The sequence below is a fragment of the Excalfactoria chinensis genome, chromosome 8 (genome assembly GCF_039878825.1).
Source record: "Excalfactoria chinensis isolate bCotChi1 chromosome 8, bCotChi1.hap2, whole genome shotgun sequence".
Classification (NCBI taxonomy): Eukaryota; Metazoa; Chordata; class Aves; order Galliformes; family Phasianidae; genus Excalfactoria; species Excalfactoria chinensis.
The window spans coordinates 13966255-13989688 of NC_092832.1; the positions used below are offsets into that span (position 1 = coordinate 13966255).

The 23434-nt window shown below is 44.5% G+C and overlaps 1 protein-coding gene across 9 annotated transcripts in view; it reads left to right on the top strand.

Moving 5' to 3' along the window:
* RC3H1 (ring finger and CCCH-type domains 1) overlaps positions 1-23334 on the top strand; it is a 61969-nt gene extending 38635 nt beyond the window's left edge. For 4 of the 9 annotated variants that reach the window (XM_072343708.1, XM_072343710.1, XM_072343709.1 and 1 more), the window contains exons 13-20: positions 298-429; positions 1032-1184; positions 2512-2722; positions 3145-3235; positions 3371-3506; positions 5467-5637; positions 6256-6371; positions 7506-15803. In XM_072343708.1, the coding sequence (XP_072199809.1) occupies positions 298-429; positions 1032-1184; positions 2512-2722; positions 3145-3235; positions 3371-3506; positions 5467-5637; positions 6256-6371; positions 7506-7659 (1164 nt within the window). In that variant the 3' untranslated portion in view covers positions 7660-15803. Of the gene's footprint in view, positions 1-297; positions 430-1031; positions 1185-2511; positions 2723-3144; positions 3236-3370; positions 3507-5466; positions 5638-6255; positions 6372-7505; positions 15804-17516; positions 17630-19905; positions 20285-21121; positions 21338-21635; positions 21774-21864; positions 22259-22554; positions 22620-22845 lie in introns of those variants that run through there. The other 5 variants (XM_072343717.1, XM_072343712.1, XM_072343713.1 and 2 more) reach the window with 5 other exon arrangements.
* The last annotated feature ends 100 nt before the right edge of the window (positions 23335-23434 follow it).

A 23434-nucleotide genomic window follows, 5' to 3' on the forward strand; every position in this document is an offset into this window, starting at 1 on the left:
ATATGAGGAATTAAAAAATAATAATAATAATAATTGAAAATAAATCGGAGAATTTGGTATGAAGCTGATGAAAAAACAGAAGGCAGTTTATTATTGACCAACTCGGCAATTGTAATGATGTTAGTGTGTAAAAAGCAGCTTGATGTTTAGAGCTTGAGGAACATAAGTATTGTAATTTTCCATTTCTTGCAACATAGAGCTGCCATGTCTTGCTTGGATAAAACAGCATTTTCTAAATTAGTGATTTAGTTATTAATGCTTGAGAAGTTTTGTAATGTATGCTTGTCTTAATTTCAGCCTCACCCCAGCCTGGATGAACTGCACCGACGAAGGAAAGAGATCATGGCACAGTTAGAGGAGAGGAAGGTTATTTCCCCACCTCCTTTTGCACCTTCTCCAACCTTGCCTCATCCTTTTCATTCAGAGGAGGTAAGCACGTTTTTAGTTGTGAGTATGATTAGAAAATGTTCTGAAGTTTTTTCGTGTGAGCTGACAAGTGACAGTAACAAGAAAATTAGAACAGTACCATGTTGAAAAATGTTGTAGAGAGAATCTTGTATTGCAGGTGGGAAACCCTTGTAATATGATCTCCGGAATGGCTGTCTATTCTGTGATCTACCACTGATCTGTAATGGACTGCTGTAGGTGGCACCAAGAGAATTAAAATGAGCCATTATTAATTGAAGTAGTCAGACTTCACAGTCACTGAACTTGGCTTCATTCATTCCCAACAAGCTTAGAGTTACCTAGCAGCTGGGGGCTTTTTTTGGTATCATTTGTTTTTTAAACCAAGGTTAAAATATATCACTCTCATACTGAGCAAGTGAACAGTTGGTGCTGGAATTGTTACCAGCCAATCTAGATTTGATATGTCTTATGCCTGTTGTGGCCCAACTCCAAATGGATTCAATTAAAAAAATTAAAATAATACAAAAAATCTAATGGTGTTTTTTAAGTTCACTGCTGTTGAGCTAATCAGCTGTGGCTGTGAAGCTGCATCTTCTCCTTACCAGATCTTTGTTTTTGTACAGTACTTAGATGAAGACCTGAAGGTAGCTGGGAAATACAAAGGAAATGACTACAGCCAGTACTCTCCCTGGTCCTGTGACACCATCGGCTCCTACATTGGAACCAAAGATGCAAAACCCAAAGATGCTGTGGCAGCAAGGAGTGTGGAGATGGCGGTATGTAGGGATTTGGGGAACACCGAAGAAAAGCTAGTGCTTCTCTAGGCTAGGAAGGACTCTTTGCTCTCCAAGTTGATGTCAATACTTGTGGTGGACTTTTCAGCTCAAAAGTGCAACATAGTGAAAGAATGTATTTGAAAGTGAACACAGTGCTCTGCTTTTGAGGTTATAAACTGTTGTATGTCTGCATTACTGTTTTAAAATTCTGGAGATAGATGCAGGCTAACTGCTCTGCCTTGGTTCTTTATGCTTACTTGAAATCTAAAAATGACTCTACAGGCAGCTTGTTAATTAGACATATCCATCTGTTGCTTCCTTTACTTCTGTCTGTAACAGGGAGCTACCATAACTTTGTGTTATTTAATTCCATATATGGTGATTGTGACTGCTCTGAACAGTATTATTAGATTCTATTAGATTTTCTGAGATGTTGTGACCACAAGAATGCTCTAAATTTGCTTGAAATTTTTCAGAAGTGTATTCACAACACTAGTCTGATTCATCTTGAGCACAGTTCATTGCTCTGTGTATGCAGTTCTTCACTGATGCTGTGACTGGATATGATCGTACTTCATGCAGCTGATGCTTAATGCATCTTTTAGCATGTAACGTTTCTTTAGTTTCCAGCTCAGCAGTGATTTCTACTTCCATCCCTTTATTCCTGCATAGCTCTGTTACCTCATCAGTCTCCAGCAATCCTCTCCTCACTGAAAGCTTGCGGAGTTTTAATTTCTTGCCTTACTGAAGTGATTTTAGAATTTTGACTTCTGTCTGGTCATTCATGGCCCATAAGAGTGTTTACTATGAACCTGGGTGTTCCAAACAGTAATACTACTTAAAGAAAAATCTGACTATGGAGAGATGTATTTTATGTGTCCGATTAAGTGTTTTACTGACTGATTCCAGTTCTGCAGGCTGTTAGATGATAAAGGGCTTAACCCTGGCCTTCAGAGGAATTCCTTGTGGACTGTGGAAGGAGTATATTTTCCTCAGTGATGCCTACTGATCTCCTTGATTTTATTCTCTAGTTCTTCACAGCTTGTCCCATTAAACCTTCTCTGTCTTCCTTTGGCTCCTGCTCTCTTTTCTTGGTTTGCTCACAATCATGCAACTGTTTTGCATTGGTGGTAGTAGTGAAAATGTTAAGCTAGAATATTAATGATATACAAACCCTAAGCAGTGGAGATATAAGCTGCAGAACAAGAAGGCTATTTGAAGGATGAAGAAACAGAACAGGAGATACTGTAGTGGTACCAGCTTGTTTTAAAAGAAGTGTGTTTTTGCTCTCTTCTGATTAAGTTCTTCTTTCCCATCTCTTGTCTAGAACGTGGATAGTAAAGCTATGCGTGACCAACGATTAGACATGCAGAGAAGAGCAGCAGAGGCTGGTGATGATGACCTCATTCCGTTTGGAGACCGACCAACTGTGTCGAGATTTGGGGCCATCTCTCGTACTTCCAAGGCGATGTACCAGAATTCTGGTCCCATTCAGGCCATGGCGGTTCAGGGAGCTTCCACCAAATCAATCATTTCAGGTGCGTACGTGCTCTGGGATTTTGATGGTTGTCACTGTTTTCTTCAGTGCTGTGGTATAGTACAAGCTGAAGACAGCGTCTGTGAACTTCTTTCTTGCCTCAGAAATATAGTTAAGGTGTATGTTATGTTCACAACGTAACTATTAGAGCTATGGGAGACTGAGAAACCCAGATAGAAAGCCTGCTGCTTCTTCCTGTTCCAAGAACAGATTAGTTCATGCACAGAATGTGTGTAGGTAACTTGTTGACACTGATACAGGAAAAGTAATTTGTTTTGCTGGTCCTTGTGAAATGAGGTTACTGTTAAATCTGTTGCAGTAGAATCTAGAAATTAGCTGCTTTCTCAGGTGTGAGTTAGCTGAAATATTTAAGTGATAATTTTGTAGGTTGCAACATGATTTGTTTTCCTTGTTTGCTGGCAGACTACAGTCCTTATGGAACTCATGGTGGCTGGGGAGGCTCTCCATATTCTCCCCATCAAAATATACCTTCTCAGGGACGTTTCAGTGACAGGTAGGAATGTTTTACTTTTTTTTTTTCTTCTGCCTTTTTCTATGATCTTCCTTTTTATCTCTTTTCTTCTGTACCAGCTCAATTAATTATTATTATTTTTTGAATCTCCTTCTCATTGTTTTTCTGATCCCAAAGGGAGAGACTGTCCATGTCAGATGTGGCTGGTCATGGAAAACAGTTGCCCTCAGCTGAGCGAGAGCAACAGCTGCGCATGGAGCTGCAGCAAGTGGACCATCAGATTAGCCAGCAGACACAAATGAGAGGACTAGAGGTTGGTACCAACATTTGTAAGGGTGATGAGAAGTGGTAGGGAGAGAGAGATGAAGCTAACAGAGCTGCTTTTTGTATGTTGATGGTCCTTCTCTCTTTAACGATACTCAGTATTAATATTAGTTCTCTGATGATAGACATCAGGACTGTGGGACTGTGGTAAAGGTGTAAACTACTTTGCTCAGTAGCAGAAACTTCCCTGGACTTCGCATTAAGCAAATCAACACCATACTTGAATCTGCACTCTGTGCTCATTCGTGTTTGCTTTCATTATCTCTCTCACTCCCCCTCTCTGTTCACTCAGAGGCAAACCTTTTTTTTTTTTTTCTGAAGTGGGTGTTTGTTCCTCTTGGCTTCTGGCACTGAAAATGTCTGATTTTATGTGCAGACAGCTGTGTGACCTTCATCTGTTTCATGTTTGGCTTCGTGTTGTACCTGTTTCTTCCTAAGTAGCACAAGCCACAAAAGTGAAAATTAAGTACAGTTAGCTGAGAAAATTAAAGCTTAATATTTTGTCTCCTTTTAGAGGAAATGTTGTCGTTTGCAACATGAAGTAATATGGGGGTCTGTGTTTGTAAAGGAATTTATGAGCTGAAATTTTTGTTCATATTTTGGTTGATTGGAAGAGGAGAAATATCAAGGCATAATGAGATAGCAAATCTGTCAGTTGTTTGTTTGTTTCATTTTCTTAGTACATTGTGGGGGAAAAAATCAGTAAACCTCTTCAGAAAACACTAGAAAACTATTCTGTGTTCCTCAGCAGCTACTCATACCAATTGTATTTGCAGGAAGAATTGCCATAAGTAGCGAGTGGGTAGCAGCTTCTACTGAAGCTTTGGTTATGTGAGAACTTGTGTTAAGTCGGAAGGATTATTGCTGATTTGTCATAATAGCTGACAAATTTGAAGTGGCAGCAGCAGTTACGAGAAGCATGTATTTTTTTTAGATACTTGAAAAGTAATTTGTGTTCTTGTGCTCTTGTTTGGAAACGAGAAGAGATGGTTTAAAATTTTGCATGTCTACTTTTGCCATAATGGAAGGCTATTGGGAAGCTCTCAAAAACCTTGAGCGGCCTGTCTCTCCTCCTCGTTGTTACTGCGGTTGTGTCAGTTTAAATCCTACATGGTTGAGTTTAAATTTCGATTTTACCATAATTGGATTTGTAGGAACTCACAGGTTATTGTGAGTAACAGCAGCTTTCAAGTTGTATGTATTCAATATACAGGAAGCTTTATAATTTGCCTGTTAACTGGTTGTCAGTCACTAAAATTCAAGTGTGAGCATAAATAACTAGACTGTCCTGCTCTTTTGTCAAGTTAATGTGTGCTTCTGCTCGTAGACCAGCCATATGCTGGGCTGTGAGTAGGTGGTGCAGTTCTCTGTGTTAAAATGCAGAGCACAAACTCACGGAACTCATTCCCAGATATTGCCATGTTTTTGGAATGGCTGACATGGTTACTGCTTTTAAGATGGCTGCTGGTAACCTGTGACTACAGTCTTCTGATCCTCTCTGTTCCTGTCCTTCCTCATCTGGGTCAGTAGAGAGTGACATATTATGCCATAATTTTAGATATACTCTGAACTCTTAACATAGAGCTGTGATAAATTCTACACTTAGAGCAGCAGGCTTATGTATCTGCTCTTACCTTTTACTCAACAGGTAGCTCACAAAAGAGTTTTTGCTCTTGTGCTTTACCTTATTTTCAGGAAGGGAGAGGCATGCAGGGAAAATGCATGCAAATTTGTTACTGTAAAAGGTATTTAACACTTTAAAAGTGAAAAGATATGTCTATATGTAGAAGAGATGTCTGAAGTTATTTCAGATGGGACCTTGTTAAGTATGGAGCGAGAAGGCCTTGGTTTTACCAATAAGCAATACTCCAGAGTTATGGCCTAGTGCCCTTTTTGTGCTTGGTGTGCCATGTGCTCAGTTGTGTATGTGCTTGGCTTTATGCATTTAGGCTGTTAGTAACAGGCTGCTGTTGCAGAGGGAGGCGACTACCCTGGCAGGCCAACCACAGCCCCCACCCCCACCTCCCAAGTGGCCTGGGATGATCTCAAGTGAACAGCTGAGCTTGGAGCTACACCAGGTGGAAAGGGAAATTGGGAAGAGAACCCGGGAGCTGAGCATGGTGAGTGCTGTGGGGTGGGAGGCAGAGAGGTGGGGTGGAGGGCTGTGCAGCTGCCTGCAGCCCTTTCACCTCAGCAAAATGGCTCTCTGCTGGCTGCCAACAGCTTGAGTCACCCATCTCCCTCTTCACCTCTTGATTCTTGGAAACCTCCAGAGAAGTTTCATGATTCTCTGTAGAGGATTTGAATTTGAGCCACTTTAAAATACTCTGCTTTGATTTTGTTGCTGTTTGAAAATAAGCGTGGCACCGGATTTGTTGAAAATTTGAATTGTCTCCAAGATTACTGTGCTATGAGTTGTGTAAAGCACTTTAGTACAGAAAGCATCTCCTGCAGGTGTAGGCTAGTGTTCAGTGCTCTGTGTGCTGTTACAGTCTATGGTCTTCATGTGTTGTTACAAGAATTATCCCTCCCTTTCAGGAAGTACTGCATCCTGAGATGATGAGAGTATCTTACCAAGTTTCTTTTCATGTCTCATGGCTTTTGTGGGCTACAATGTGCAACTCCAGTTTACAGGCTTTCATCATTGGTCCCAAAGAACAAAGTCTGAAGTTCTTTTAACACCATGTTATTTCTTCTCTCCCCCCCCCGCCCCCCTTTTTTTTTTCTTTTTTTTAAAGGAAAGCCAGTCTTCACTGGATATTAAAAACAAACTGGGCACCACTAAACAGACTGAAAACGGACAATTAGAACCACAAAGCAAGGTTCCAGCTGAGGACCTCGCACTGGCATTCAGGTAACATGAGTGCTACAAGCTTTCTTTGCACAACAGGGGAATGACTTAATTGGGGTCAGACTGTTATATAAGTTATGTTATATAACCCCTTGCCTTGTTTCTGGTGTGGAAGCAGCTGCTAGGAAAAGATTGTACAAATCCAATTTATATAGTGAAAGTGTGAATTAAGGGCCATCTCAACTGATGGGTATCTAACTATACGATAGTACAAATAGTACAAAACTGCTATGTTTTTCAGACCAGAAGTCCATCTAGTCAGTATTGAATGATTAATAGGGAGGAGTGGGAGATACACCATGAGCATAGAAGAAATCTTTATCTGCTGATTTAGTTTCAAATAGATGTTCCAAATCTGAGGGGGAAGTTATTCTGTCCCTGTGAAGTTTGTAATGTTAGTGTTGTCTAGGAAGGTACATAGCTTTGAAACCAAGTTTATTTTTATTAGAAGGCAGTAATTTCTTTTTCAATGTAGATTCTAGGGTTAGTTTGATATTCAGTTGAAATAAGTTGTTGGCCTGCAGTGCTGGGAAATCTGCAGTGACTGTTTTCATTGGCTACAAGTATCTGCAGATATTCGGATGTTTTCAGAAAGGCTCAAATGCTGCTGATGCTTCGTTGAGTCAGGGCTACATTACTTCATGCAAGTAGTTCAAAATCTGCATAGTTACTCTGAAAGTGTATTTGTTCAGCAAATGTATCCTGTGCAGTAGTTTCTGAAGTCCACACTTCTTATAGCCACTCTTAGCTCTCCTTTGAACAGTTAGACTTGAGACCTCTGAAGGGAAACTATTTCAGTCACAGTTTCAGTACGAAGCCCTGAAAGTAATGAATTTGAAACAACTTGCATACCTCCATGCATGTTAAATATTCTAGAATGAATGTGTGTATCATGCAAAACTTATCTAGAATACTAGAGGCATTTGGTTTTGTTTGTTTTCATTTAGTCTTATGTCTTCTTGATGAGATCTGAAGCGTAGCAGGCAACCTATTTGTTGTACAGGGCTCGTGTTCACACATGTTCAGAACTGCTTTTTGAGGTGCTGCAACAAGTACTGAAATCCTTCCACGTTAACTTTCAAAGCTCAGTAATTACTCCTCTTCATCTCATCCCCTTTCTCCTCACAACTTTTTCAGCAGCGATGTTCCAAATGGATCAGCCTTGACACAAGAAAACATCAGCCTCCTGTCAAACAAGGCAGCATCTCTCAGCCTGTCAGAGGACCCAGAGGGAGGAGGAGACAGCCAAGACTCCCAGAGAATGGGTGTTACACCCACATCTGCTCCATGAAGTGAGGCCAGCGTACCCCAGCATTCCTTTTGCTGGGGCATTGGTAGCTTCCATCACGTTTTATTCCAGGAGTGATTGGAGAAACCCAGGAGCAACAGCCGTAGCAGAGCAGCAGGTCCAGAGGCAATGTGCACAAACACAAATACTAGAAACAAATCCTGCACATAGTTCACATTAACGCATTTTTTAATTAAAAAAAATATGAAAATTAGCAGTATCTGCAAGCAATTCAAATTAAATTTGTTTTTGTTCTGTGAATGAACTTTATTTTAATAACTTCGGACGCCTTGGGTCCCAGGGCTTAAAAAAAAAAGATATTATATATATACTCTGTTTGATTAATTGTATGATCTTAATGAAGTAGGTTTTTTCTTTTTTTTTTTTTTTTTGTATTATTACATACCCAGTGCATAATTCCTTATCACTTTAATTTCTCGACAAATTAAAACAACCTAGCCATTTCCTTTGTATGATCTAAAGGTAAACAAGGAATGAGGGCAGTAGAGTAGCTCTGAATTGCAGTGTCAGAAGATGTGCAGCAAATTGAATTCGTAGAACAATTTCTCCCCTTGTTTGTAGGAACTGAGTCCAGCTTGTGCAACGTGACAAAATCTTTTCCAATGCAGCAGGTGCAGACCAAAGTGTAAGCTTTGTAATCACAGCATTTGTGATTAAAACAGGAACAAATGAGATGTCCAACATTCATTATTTGTATTTGAAGATTGCTGTCCTGGTTTTCAGTGGAATGCAGACAGATATACTACAGCATGGGTGTTTCTGAAGCTGTTTAGCTGAGTCTCATGGTAGAGAGGCTGAGTTAACCAGTGAAGGCTGTGCAGCATTAGTGAGGCAAGGTCTCTAGAAATAGCAAGCAGGGAGAATATAAGGCTGTGCAGTTGCAGGAAGGATTATCATCTGTTAACTACAGATGACCTGTTGGTCTGTATTTGGTCACCCAGCGTTAGGTTATTTTTTTGGTTGATTGCTTTTTCCCCTCTCATTACGCTTTTAAAATAAGCTTGCCTGAAGTGTGTACAATGAGGTTAATGCAGAGGGACTCACTGACCTCTCTACTTTCTGACACAGGCCTTTTGTGTGCACCTCCCTCTCAGCAATTCTTGCCTTTGTTATTCCCGCATTGTTATTATATTATCAAACATATAATAATTTCTTCTACAACCTGATTATTTTCTGTAGCACATCAGATGTTTAACTGTGATGCTGTTTTGCGTGCCTTTCACTGACAGAGATGGTCGTCTTTGGTTTGCGCACACCAGCAACAGCAGTCTCTCAAAAACAGAATTGTTTTTTCTCTTTTAAAAGTTCCCATTGCTTAGGGTCCGTGTGTCACACATCTCAGAGTCAATTTGCAGTTTGCCTGTCACTGCTGCACTGAATCCTTCCCAGTTGTCTATTTCATAGGAGAAAAGCTGCATCAAAAGTTCCACGTCAGGTGCAGTATTGATCCTATCAGTTATGGTGAAAAGTAAATTTGGTTTTAGAGACCTGGTGTGCTATTTCTACTAGATGCTTTGTAGGCATGAGTTGGAGGGGAACCAGAAGCCTTTCTAGATGCGTTTTCTTTAAAGAAACAAGGGACTTATTCTTGCTGCACATTTTTTGACCTTATTGGCATGCGCTGGGGTGAGACCCTGCATATGAAGAACTTTATGGAGGTTGATTTTTGAAGTGCTGCTCCCTCTGCACCTTCTTGGCCTGTTCTCGTTTTTTTTCTTTCTGGGTTAGACTACTAAATCAGAAAGCACTGGTTATGTAATAAATTACTGCATTGCTTTGGTTGGGTAAAGCAAGAGTTAATAATTTTCTTGTTTGTTTGTTTTTTCCTTAACCTTAACTCCTGCTGAGGTCATAGCAACCTTGGGCTAAGCTTTGCATTCATCATACTGTTAAATAAAACAAAATATGGGGGGTGGGAGGGGATACAGTCCCACTATTGCCTACCAGTAGGAGAGTCCAAACAGAAGACTCTTTTGAGTAGCAATTATTTAATTTGCCCAGTCAAGGCACCGCGTTTGTATACTATTTCACATTGAATTTGATTATGCCCTACAGACCTGGCTGGTCAAGGATTTGATACACATATTGGCTTGGGATTCGAGCTTTCTTTTTTATTTAAATAAAAATTTATATATAAATATATATATATACATATATACATAGTTATATCTGTATATATATTGGGTATGTTTTAAGAATTTTTTCGCATGAGCGCAGCTGTTGTGATCAGATATCTGGGAGGTAGAAGCACTGAGTGAAAATAAAGGCATTTTTCAGCACGCACCCATGTGCTCCATATCTTCACGCATATTTATTTTGCTCTTAGTTGAGCTTTAGCCTCTTTAACTGCCAGGAGTAGTTTTAAAGCATGCTTTTATTTCTTTAAACCTCTCTTAACATTTGGTAAAGATCCATCTTGGCGCTACAACTTTGCCAGCCCCCATCCATCCACATCTCCTTCTTCAAGCCTAGCAGCATTCTCTTAGCGCAGAGCAGAGAGAGGCTGATGCAGTTTAGAGCCTGGTAGGTCTGTTCCTCCCTTCTCTGTGCTGAGTACGGTGAGGAGCTGCATGTTTCCTGGCTGTGTGCTTGGCAGCCAGCTGGCACAGCGCGGCGCTGTGCCCTCCCGTTCCCGAGTGCAGAGCTCCACCATCAGGTCAGCCTGCTCTTCCTTGGTTTTAATTAGTGTACTTCTTCCTTCTGTGTCTTTATCAACACAGGGAGCTCGTTTTTGTTGAGATAAGTAGTGCAATATTCTCACCCAGGAGGACAAGCCCAGAAGGTACCTTTTGTTTACTGCAATAATTTTAGTGTGAACTGAATGTTCAGGAACGGTTATGACTTGTTTGGAACTACAGATTCCTTTTCAACACTAGTAAGAAAATCTGGAGGAGCAGAGAACTTTGTTCTACCTTTTATTGCTTGTTCCAGCTAGTTGCCTTTCCACATTAGGAATTACTCCTCGTCTTCTCTTTGCTTTTGCTCCTTGGAGGTATTCTGTTAGCTGTAAATCTTTCAGATCACCTCTGCTGGCCTACATACAGCAAATGCTTCCAAAACATGGATTAGAAGGGAGGCCTTATTGTTGTTACTTCTCCTGTGTCCAGCTGTCCGTGCTGTACTTTGTGCGTAGTGTCCTTGTTGTGATCAGTGTGTTCAGGTGAATGGCCTCTTTGCCCAGTATTATAGTTTGGCTTGTTAAATAGTTTGTTTAATATCTACCAGCAATATTGATTTCTGTTATTTCCCCCCTCCTTTTGCCCTTTCCTTGTTTCTCTGGAAAAGCTTAGTTGATGAAACAGTCAAACAGCGATGTGTAGTGCATGCTTTTAATTCTTTCTGAAGCCTGCACTTGAAATTTTCACTTCTTATGGGAAAAAAAACCTGGGAGAGCAGGTAGTTATACATACAGTGGAGACACTGACAGTTACATAAGTAACCAGAGAGTGAAATTTCCTGGAACAACTCTATACCCCATCATGGCCCCAGTTGTACAGGAATACTGTCCCACTTCCGTGAAGCTGGTCTCATCTGTAAAGCAGTTTAGTCCTCCTACTTAAAGCAAGAATAAGCAGTATTACAATGGTGTTAAGAGCACCATTTCATAGATAGGTCGGATTTTCTCCTGCAGTAGATGCCTTTGGACAGTCTTTGATACTCAAGTTTCAGCTCCAGCCTGGACAACCTTCCCTTCCCCCCCAAAAATGGGAAGCTTCAGGTGGTAGGTTAAGCTTCAGTATGTCAGTGATTCAGCTAGTATAGAAGTAACATCATTTTCCTTCTTCTCTTGTAAACATTACTGCATCTTCTCCTATGCCCTAGTTCTCTATATAAGAGAAATCTATACTTTTTTCTGTTCCTTTTGTATGTTATTGTATCCTGTCCCATGTTAGAATAGCACTTTTTTTCTTAATATCAGAGCACCTTTCAAAACTTGGAGTACTGTTGTCCCCTTTCTTTCCCCTTAATTTCTTTTCTGTCTAGTTTCCTTCAAGCCTTATTTTCTGCCTCTTGTCCATACCTTCCTTTCTTTCCTTCTTGGCTTGCCCATTCACCCTCCCTGGTTGTGTAACAGTGACAGCTTGCTGCCTCAAAACAGAGCATTCAAATGAATTCGCTTAGCCAATAACTTCTGTGAAGTTGCCTTTTCTAATGGTGTTATTACTCAGTGATGCACAAATGTGATATTGCCCCTACTGGTAGGCAAACGAGGGATCTGTATAAACATGGTAAACTGCTGTTTTTCTTTAAAGGAGAGCCAAAGACTTGTGCTTTACATTTTTTTTCCCCCCTGGTGTAGCCATTTGATTGTCAGATCTTTGTAGGATTTTGTGAGTTGACTGTATTATCCTAATAGAGATTTTAAAATCTTAACAATTGTCAAGCCTTATCCATGCATTGTATTGTGGAAAATCATTCCGTGTAGTCAAACAATTTGCGATGTACTGAGATGTATCTCGGGTATTCTGACATGTTTTGTCTCTTGCGTGCTCTCCCAGCTGCTCACGTGGCTCATTTAGAGTGGGAAAAGAAACAGAAACGTTGTGTAATTGAAGAAGACTTGTCTTAGTTTAAATTGACTTGAATACTGATTTAAATTATCTTTATTTGCAGTAAAAGATAAATCTGTGCTACAAATGCGACTATTGAACGCTTTGGAACTGAAAAGATACGTCAAGCTAGCGTTAAATGAGATGAGTAGGAAGCAAACTCATACGACTACATTGTTTCATGACAGCAAGAATGAGGCAAAATCCTTTTAGAAAGGACTAGGAAGGAGTCTTCTCACTGGCAGTAGTGTAAGTTCACTTGCATTTCCCTTCCTTGATCTGCCTGTAATCCTTACAGACTGTCGCTCAGGTTTTTGGGTTCAGAGGGAGATCTGTGAGGAGCGTAACTCCTCTCTGCCATTTCCACTCCTAATCTGAGCTTTAAGGAAGCAGACTACAGGATAGTTTCCTGAAGGACCGCAGTATAAACTAGCTATTTTACACCTACTCGTATGGTCCAACAAGTTCAGAACTGATAGTCAGGAGGCTCAGCAGCAGGAGTGCTGACTCATCTTCCCTGTTCTGAAGTGGGAAACAAAGAAAACCCGTATCAGCAGCGTGCAAGTTCTGTGTGTGTCCATGTGAATATGAAGTATTTGTAGTCTTGGAATAGCTAGAAGGAGCACAGAGCAAGGCTGGCTGTTTTTATGATTCCACTGCCATATTCAGATTTGGTTCATTTTTGCAAAGCATCACTTCCTACTCTGAGCTTAAAACACAAAAAAAGATCAATTGTGTCAGCAGCGTAACCTTTTGTATGACAACAGATCAATTTCCCTGGGTAAAAAAAGGAAGCAAAGTTCTTGAGTTGTCTCAAGATGTGAATTGGAAAGACCGTCTGCCTTGCTTGTATGAAGTCTGAATTTGAGGAGAGTGATTTTGGACCTTGGCACTAGAACTTGAATGGCTGCTGCTTGTGGTCCCTGAGCACGCAGTCTGTGTAGCACAGATTGATCTCTTTCTCAGATCAAACTTAGCTTGGAATGTCAAACACTTCATTGGGGATTCTGTTTTCCACACTCACCTGTTACCAAGTGCATTAATTCCTATTGAAAGGAGGAAGAAAGAGGCTGAAGAGTAAATCAGCTCAAGTTATGTAAGTAAGCAATTTGGGGGAATGTTATCCCAGCCAAGTCCCCTTGCCTAGTTAATAGATGGTTTTTATTCTTGCGTATGGAGGAGAAACTAACAGCTCAGCGTAGTCACAGTATGTGAGGCACTTCTTGTGGTGCAGGTAGGGCCTTGATTAGCAGGGAAAGGAGAACAAACTTAATAGTGATTGATTTAATTTTTGTATGGCAAGAGTAACATCATGTGGTGGAAACTCTGAACGCTATTGTAAGTTATGAGGGTGCAGGGTTGTTTTTTTTCCTGAAAATTCCTAATAAAAAGAGCATATGGGAATTTTGATTTATATTTTTTTCCTGCATCCTCTTCTTTCTACATCAGAAACATCCCGGTCATTAGAAGCCTGAAAGCTGTGACCATAGTAATAAAACCTGGATGCCTTGTAGCTTAGTAACTTAGTAAGAACAGCAGTAACAAGGTGGTGCAGTGTGTCTGGAAAAAAACAACACATTACAGGTAATGGGATCACGTATGAAATGTGAACGGGAGAGAACATATATATATGTGTAAGGAGAAAAACAGACCTTGTGGAGTATTTGATGTTTAAGAAATTATTTGCTTCTTTGTAACGTTCAATGGATTTATTGCTAGTTCTGTGGCAGGCAGTACTCACAAGTCTTTGGCATCCAAACCAGATTGTGTACTGGATGAATCCCACAACTGGACGTGTGCACTGACCTCTTTTATTTCCAGCTTTTTAAAATGAAACTTGGTAGCAGCACTTTGTAAATGTATAAAGCAACAGAGTGGAAACCCTGTTTGCATCGCAGCTGCTACACAGTTTACAATTGGCCCCTTTTATCCACAGCCCCTTCTGCAGGAAGCTGCTGTAACGTGGGCAAATCTAGCACAACAAATGGCTTGGTTTTTATAATTTCAAGGAGTTCCCATTACCCCTTTGGCCTTTGCTTGCTGCATAAGCAGCCTCTGTGCTAAGAGGAGCTTTCCTTGAAGTCAGCTTAGCAACTGTGCTGTAACTTGATTGTTTTCCCCATTTTCTATACCCAGTAGAATAGTGTCAGGAGCTCCTTCCCCATTCTATTTGTTGCTGTGGGGAGGAAGAGGTGAGGCAAAGCATGCATGAGAAGAGGGAGGAAGAGTTACAGGATGGTCAGTGCAACAGCTCCCACTCCCTCTTGGAAATATCTGCTTCCAGTTGTGGGATTTTTCTATTGATGACTTTTTCTCTTTTTTTTTTTTCTGTAAGCCTAGGTTGTTTTTTTGTTGATCTTGTTAGTTCTGTACCAGTCTCCCCGAGACATTCTGCAGTCATTATCACCTTTTTGGGTGGAGTTTATTTTTTGGTTTGTTTGGTTTTTGTTTTGTTGTGTTTTTTTTTTTAAATAACTTTAACATTGGTGCATATATGCTTGGGATAGAGCTCATGTAATTTTCCAATCGTATTGATTGTATGTGATTGTGCCCTGCAGAGGTATATTTAACAAAAAATAAAGAGGATAGTCTAGGTAATAAAAGGAGACCATGAGATTTGTTGAGTCAGGTTATGAACTATTTCTTGAATTTCTTTAGGCTTTTGGATAAGTGAAATTCCTTGTCTGCTGTTCTCATAAGTTGATGCTAAACAAAGCGTCATTATTCCCATTTGTCGAGCCGGTTCTTTTCTTGCTTTTCTTCTCCCCCTGTTTTTCTTCCTTTCCTGCTTTGCTTCCCCATCGAAAAAATACTAGTTCTGAAGCCTTATGTGGATGGCTGGCTGTTGGAGTGGTTTTGTGACTATGTGTTGTGTGTAACTGTCGGAACGCTTTCAATAGGAGTAGAGATGGAGTAGAGCATATGAGGAGAATTCCATAAAGTGAATTCTTTGCAAGTTCAGGGGAAGCTGGAAGCCTTGTACACACACTGGGTCTGCAAAGCACCATGATACCTCTTCTTGAAACAGTAGATGCTTTGCTGCCTTTTGGGAAAACCCAGATGACTAAAGGAGTAGAAGAGGTCACTGTATCTGACTCTGTCTTTACTCCTGCAATAGACTTCTTATTAGTGGGAAGAATAGCCTGCCAGGCATTTTGCTGCAGTAGGACAGAGCGGGCTGAAGGAGGCAAAAGGCAAGGAAGGTCCAGAGGTCTGAAAGTCAGTATTTGTTTCCATATTTCTTCCTTAAATTACAGAGCCAACAGTGTCACTTGTATTAAAGAGCAAGGAAGCGGAGACCTATTGTGTGTGCATGATGGTGACATAAAAAAAGCCATATGTTGAAATGCTGTTTCCTTTCCTCTCTTCACTTTGCTTTTCTCCCTGTTCACGCTGGCTTGGCCTCACCTTGCTTCCACACAGTGTCTGAGAGTCCTTTGAGTTGCAGATCCAACAAACTCTTGAACCGGTGGAAAGGTGGTGATTCACTACTTGGTCTGTAAATAGATGGAAGTGTCTACAAGGTCTTATCTGCTTTTCTGTCAGCATTTATATTAAATGATAAAGTAATGGAGAACACTGAAATATCTCTCATTTTCTGTCTCGGATGAATGTGCATTCCTTTGAACTCTGGGTGTGATGTTCTGATGGTGTATGGGTTCTCCTTGGGGCTGGGGCATGAGAGATGCTGAACGGCAGAGAATTGGCTGCTTCTATGGGCTGTCTGTTTTCTGCCTGCCTGCAAGCCGGGTTGCTCCTTCCAACAAGAAAGGATATTGAAAATAATGCATTTTGCTAATTGACTGGAGGTCCAGCATGCAGTGAGCACCAAATGCTGTCCTCTCTGCCTTTAGGGCAGTCACACAGCTGGCCTCTCTCACTGGGTCACTTGAGATATTCAGTTCCTATAAAGGGAGTTGTATTTGGTGAGCAATCGTGTGGAAACTGGGTGTTTCTGCAGGCGATGGTTTCCTTTCCCATTTTCTCTGCTGGTGTGAGGGCTCCAGGATGCTCAGCTACACTTAAAACCAACTTGAACTTCTGTTGAGGTTGGCCTCTAAAAGAGATGTGAATTGCTGCAGTCTGGTTGAAGGAACCGAATGGGGAGCTTTGGGGAAACCTGCCATTTTTTTTCTCTGGCTTCCTCAGGGATGGCTCTGCCCAGCCATCAGTGCTGGGTTGTTTGTTGGTTTGATCTGGACCAGTAATAAATTACCACTTACCTACTGCACTCAAGATAGGTATTTATCAGCACTCCTGTGGGGTATGGTTTGGGCAGCTGATGGATCCCTTTGGCCCAATACTGGGTTTGGGAATAAATACTTAGAGGAAGTCCCCAGCTTGCCACCATCTTTCATTCTGCAATTAGCCTTGCCATTAAGAGGGATGCCATGGTAAAGGAGGTGTTCCCATGCTCTGTTTTAGGCATTCTGCCTGCTTGCAATGAGTGTGCAGCTGCAGTGCTGCTGTTCCTCATCACACTGCTGAGATTTAATTCCCACAGCTTGAGCTGTGTGGGATGTGCAGAGCACAGTGGGTGCCTGCTCCCATTCCATGTGGCATCAAGCTACCCCTCAGCACCAGATGAAGAGCCCCTGCTTGGATGCAGCACGCTTGCTGGGAGCAGAGAGCAGCTGGTTCCTTCTGAAGGCTCCAGGGCTGCGAGCATGTCTCACCTCGGCGGTTACACCAGCACTGGTGGGAGCACAGTGAGCAGCACAGCTGAGGCCTTCCTCGCAGCACACAGCTCGCCTCCTGTGCCCTCCTGCAGTTCTTGACTGCCTTGCGTTGCTGGGTGCTGCTCGGAGGCTGCCATGTGACTTCTGTGCTCGCTTTGTCCAAAGACAGCCCTGCTGTAGGATGGGTGAGAGCAAGAACAATGTGTGCAAGACTGATGTGTTGGGCACAGCCAGTTTTCAGGTGGTACTTATGGCCCTGGGCTGTAACCCAACCCTGCTTTGCAGGCCCTCCTCTGCAGCCTAGGACCACAAGTGCTGCTCCTGAGAGCTGTATTTTGCTGATCAATGAAGTACACAGACACCTCAGGGGGTCAGGATTTAGTGACCTCTCGAAAGCTTTTTCATGAGTGGCTAATTTTTTATTGGCAAGAAAGGAAGGCACCTAGCGTTTGTAAGGGGTAAGTGGTCAAACTTTCCCTTGTCAGATTGAACTTTAAAACCTCTTTCAAGCCAAACATTGCTTTTTTGTTTTCCTGCTCTTTGTTTAACCTTCTGCAGTGGTCATCAGCCTTTGGCCCCAGCATCCTGCCCCCATCCTGCCTGCTGCTGGAGCACAGGAGCCCAGTGTGGAGCTGCTCTGGGCGTGTGGGTCTTGAGCACTCCTGTCCTCCTGGGGATCTGCATTTGCATCCAGAACGCAGGAGGCTGGAGGCACCAGGCTGGGTAAGAGAAACTATTTCCACTAATGCTTCATTTTTAACTGAACCCACAGCTCCATTTGCCAGTTGAAGGAATTGGGGCTGCTACCAGACTGCTGTTCCTCTGGACCTGGGGCTTCTGCTCATGGTGTGGGGAGCTTAAAACATCACAGTTCCCATCAGGGAGCAATTTGTGCCCGGCTCACTGATGGGCTGTGCTTCACCTCATTTCTTTGTGGCATTGCTTCATGCTGTGTTGAGCACCAACCCCTGGCCCGTGTAGGAGGCAGCACTGGTCTGCTCTGCACTGGTCTGAGGGAGGGGAGCAGGAAGGGTTTTTTGTCCATCTCTAATCACGTTGAGCTGCCCGGCCCAGAGAAGTGCAGCAGGACTGCCACGGCAGGTAGCAGGGGTGAATGCAGCCTTTGTTTCAGGACGATCGCAAAGCAGTGGGGGCACATGGGCTGTGCTGGCTGCAGCCTTGCTGTGGGATTGGGAGTCCCCACATTTGCATGGAGCCCTCTGGTTTTTAGCTGACTCAGCAACTTGTTCCTTGGTTTTCTGTGCTTCTCACAGGGGTGACTGAAGCAGGACAGCCAAGCCCTTCCCCCTTTGTGTGCTCTTCCCTGCCAGTAACCCTTCCCAGGCAGCCATTTGCTGTAATGCTTTTGGGTTCCCTCCAGCTGATGTGTGGAGTGTGGACAGTATGAAAGGGAGGCCCGAGGAGCTGCTGGGGGAGCAGGGCAGCTCCCAGCCAGCGGTATGGCGTGTGGCCCTGTGGGTCTTGTGTTCCCCTCCTGCTGTGCTGGGTATGATGGGGGGCTGGGTTGGCCCCAAGGAGCTGATACATCAGATTGAAGGGGCTAAGAGCATAAAATCCCACATCCCCTCCAAATGGATGAAATCTAAAGCTGGGACAGGCTGTGGGATGTTCAGCATCCAACCACATGGCGTGCAGTGCAGCAGGATGGGGCTGAGTGCCCGGTGACCCTCCTGTAGGAGCTGGAAGTGGGGAAGAGTGGTGCTTCCTGCAGTGCTCCCACCTGCCTGAGTGCTTCCCTTCCTCCTGCCTGCTGTGGTGCTTTCAGGGTCAGTCTATTTGACTTCCCACCCCTTTCAGGCTTTGCCTTCTGTGGTGCTGCAGCTGTTCCATGCATCTGTCCTTCACCTTCTTGCAACAGTGTGTTTGCTTTTACCACTCAGATTGGCTGTGTTCCTAGCAAAAACATCTCGTACATGTCCTCTTGCAGTGCTTTCTGCTGCACTAACAGTTTGTGCTGGTGAGGGCCCCCAGGGCTCAGTACAGCCCCAGTGCCAAATGAGGTAATTTCTGCTTTCATGGAAGAGCTGCAGCCCAGATGAAGACACAGACTGGTCTGGGTTGGAAGAGACCTCAAAGATCATCCAGCCATTGCACAAGAGCACGGACAGGGGGTTGTGAAAGAGCCCAGAGCTCCCCACATCACTCCATGCTGCCCTGCTGGATGCTGGCAGCTCTGGCGGTCATTAAAAGAAACCTTTTAATTGTTGGGGCAGCACAAGGTGACAGCAGCGGTGGGCACATGGAGTCTCACACCCTCCCTGCCCCCAGAGGAGCCATGGGGACATGAGCAAACCCACTGGGAGTCACACAGAGGGCATCTCTATGCTGCAGTGCTGATCAGCCCTAGGGTGGCCAGTAATGTGCTGCTGGGGCTGGCAGAGATGTACATCGCCTGCTTGGGCTTCCTGCATCAGCAGTTAGAACAGTGCAAGGCTGAGGTGGGCTTGAAATCACAGCTGGGAACTGAAATGGCAGAAGAGCTCAAGGGAAGGAAGGAAACAGAACTGGAGAAGGAGATTCCCCCAGGAGAAGGGGAAGAAAACCATCTAAAGCACTGTCTGAGGGCTCTCTGCTGCTGAGCTTAGGGCATGGAGTGCTTCCCCAGGAGAGAGCAGGGCGGCAGGGTATGTACAAAGCAAAAAGGTGATTGCAGAGCAGAGCAGACTTTGGCAGCTTCCCCATAGAGTGATCAGAGCTTTGATCTATGCGTTTTTGCACCAGTTTGTCAGGGCTGCTTAAAAAAAAAAAAAAAAGGACACCTGTGGCTCTGGGAAAGCACTGTTTTCACTGTACTGTTTCTAAAAGCAGGGTGTGCTCAGAGCTGTGCTGCTCTGCTGGGGCTGTCCCAGTCCATCCCACAGCTGCACTACAGGAGGGTGATGGGAGAGGTTTGTGAGGGTCCCCATGCCCCAGTGCTGGCTGGGCACTGGGGGTTCCCCAGCAGGTGGGCACACACTCAGCACTCCCTCTGCTTCCAGGACAATGCAACTCTTCCTAGTGTGTCTCTTTGGCTTCTGGGGCATGGCTGCCCCTGTACGCTATGCCGTGGAAGACATTTGCACTGCGAAGCCCCGTGACATCCCAGTGAACCCCATCTGCATCTACCGCAACCCTGAGAAGAAGCCCCAGGAAAGCGAGGTGCTGGAGCCGGGGAAGGGCCGGATCCCGGAGTTCACCAACCCCCGTGTCTGGGAGCTGTCCAGGGCCAACTCACGCTTTGCCGTCGTCTTCTACAAGCACCTGGCTGATTCCAAGGACAACGAGGAGAACATCTTCCTGTCACCCCTCAGCATTTCCACAGCCTTCGCCATGACCAAGCTTGGGGCGTGCGGTGACACCCTGAAGCAGCTCATGGAGGTTGGTGCCATCTCCTCAGCCTTTCCTGGAGCTGCTACTGGGGCCTGAAAGGCTGCGGAGCTAGTGGTGCCAGTCAGGGCAGCTGGCACAGGAGGGGAGCACGGGAGGCTGTTTGAGTCTCAGCTCATTCAGCAAGGGGCCACCAAAACCTTGAGGCACACCTTCCCCTGTGGGCAGCCCCTACTTGTGGGATGGGAACCCTTCTCTTCATGGGCTGTGCTCCTAATGCTCTCCTTTTCCCTGCATGAGGGCTGGTAACACCCCTTTTTGCCCCTCATAGGAAGTGGTGCCACAGATCATGAGCAACATGCTATGGGATTTTCTGTGCCTGAAGCCCTGAGATGGATAGGAGCTGACAAATTGGAGCTGTCCTTCCAGCTGACAGCCAGGAACAGATTAGAAAAAAATCGCTGTGCTGCTGAAATCTACCCTCAAAGCAATTGCCACATACTCCAAAATAGATAATGAGTATCAGAATTACTCAACAGACCATGAGAATTACTCCTGGGAAGGAGCAGCCTTTGGCATTCTCACAGGATTAGAGCAAACCCCTACAAGTCCTGCCATAGCCTGCGCTGACCCAAGAGCTGCATCTGGCCCCATCAGTGCCGTGCCCACCTGGTGCTCTTGCTGGGGAAAGGCCGGGGTGCTGTTGATTGGAGTCAGGAGTTGGTCCTAGTGGTCCTTATGGGTTCCTTCCAGTTTGGGATATTCTGTGATTCTATGATTCTAAGGCTGTGCTTTAGGGGATGAGTGGAGGGCAAGGCCTGCATCCCACTTGCTGTGGGAGCACAGGAGCTTGCTGATGGATTCCTTCTTGCTGTTTGGGCCCTCCAGGTGTTCCAGTTTGACACTATCTCAGAGAAGACATCTGACCAGGTCCACTTCTTCTTTGCCAAGCTCAACTGCCGTCTTTACAAGAAAGCCAACAAGTCATCAGAGCTAATATCAGCAAACCGTCTCTTTGGAGAGAAATCCTTGGTCTTCAATGAGACTTACCAGAACATAAGTGAAATAGTTTATGGAGCCAAACTCTGGCCATTGAACTTCAAAGTGAGTTTGAACCGCTTTGAGATTCCTGGTTTGTTTGTTCCTAACTCCCTGTCCTGCTTCTGCTGTACCCCCATCCTCTGCTGTAGGGAATGCCATGCTCAGCACAGGGAATGCTGGTGAAGACAGACAGGAGCATGGGATGCAGCTCCTCCTGCCCCAGCTCCGTAACCACAGTCACTTCCCGGCTTCTCCTTTCTAAACACTGCAGCACTGTGCAGTGTCCTCCCTTGAGAGGTGGGCGCTAAACAAAGAGGTGATTATGACCCTTGACTTCAGCTATTTTGGTCTCATCCTTCAGGAGAAGCCAGAGCTTTCCAGGCAGATCATAAACGAGTGGATAGCCAATAAGACAGAGAGGCGCATTACAGAAGTGATCCCAGAAAAAGGTATCGATGATCTCACCGTCTTGGTCCTGGTCAACACCATTTATTTTAAGGTATGGCTAATGAAGCTGGAGAGCAGCCAGTTTTTCCCAGGGGCAGTGATGTTGCTCATGCTTGCTTTTGCCCTCACCATCTCCCTATCAGGGACACTGGAAGTCGCAGTTCCCAGCATTAAACACAAGACTGGATTTATTTCACAAAGCCAACGGTGAGACCTGCAACGTCCCCATCATGTACCAGGAGTCCAGGTTCCGTCACGCGTTCATCCAGGAGGATAAAGTTCAGGTGCTGGAGCTGCCTTACAAAGGGGATGACATCACCATGGTGCTGGTCCTGCCCAAAGCTGGCACGCCACTGGTGGAGGTGGAGCGAGACCTGACGTCGGACAAGCTGCAGGACTGGATCGACTCACTGGTGGAGGTCTCCCTTACTGTCTCCCTCCCCCGCTTCCGCATCGAGGACAGCTTCAGCGTCAAGGAGAAGCTGAGAAAAATGGGGCTGGAAGATCTCTTCAGTCCAGAAAACGCCAAGCTGCCAGGTGAGGTGTGGGGATGGGGGCAACCTACCCCTGAGGAAAAAAACACTGAGCACATCTAAGTGATGCTGCATCACTGAGGGACTCAGCCCTCACTGTGGGTATGCAGCCCTGCTCAGCTCTGAGGGTATGAAAGTTGAGCAAAAACCCACTGCAGTTGGTGGAGGATATCCTCGTTTTAGGGCAGATGTGCCTTCTGGGTTTGAATGCTGCCCATGAAGGAAGGGACTGTTTTGCATCTTGAGCTGCTGTCTCAAAACATAGTTTTGATTTCCTTGTTTCGTTACTCTGGGTTTCAGGCATAGTTGCAGAGGGCCGTACGGACCTGTATGTATCTGAAGCTTTCCACAAAGCCTTCCTTGAGGTAAGCTTCATTCTGTCCCAGGATGTGTTTTGCTCTTTGTTTTTTTTTAAAAGCATGAAGCACAAAAGGAAAACTGCAAAGAACTGTGGATCTGACACAGGTTGTTGCCACAAGGAGACACTGAATCACAGTGCTTCCTTGTGCTGCAAATTGGTGGGAAGGGGGGGAGAGCCATCTAAATGCTGCCTAATGCCTGTGTTTTAATTCCTCCTCTTCTGGTTGGTAGGTGAATGAAGAAGGCAGTGAGGCATCAGCATCGACAGCTGTCGTCATCTCTGGCCGTTCCTTCCCCATGAACAGAATTATCTTTGAGGCCAACAGGCCCTTCTTGCTCTTTATCCGGGAAGCCGCCCTCAATACCATTATATTCATGGGCAGAATATCTGATCCTTGCTCCTAAAGGCTGCCTGGGCCTCACCTCTCCCCTCCCTGCCCCTGGGAAAGGGGTAGCTGGGCACTGCCATGCAGCCCAGATTGTGCTGGGGTGGCTGCATTACTGTTTGGTGCCAGCTGCAAGGAGGGGCCATCCTTCTCCTGCTCCAGCCCTCGTTCAAAGGAGGCTGATTTATCTTTTTTTTTCCCCCTGGCACTGATATTTTCATGGCAGTCAGACCAGTATCCAACCCCTCTTCCCTCTCAGGCATCAAACTGTAACTCTCATCCCCCAGTACATTAAAACCAATAGATCTGTATGGAATAAACTCATCTCTGAATGGACGGTTTTCACTAAGTCACTTCCTAGGCTTAACCTTCCCTTTCTCAATGAATGTGCCCTTTCCCACGCTCCTCAGTCACAGCAGCGGCAGCCAAGCAAT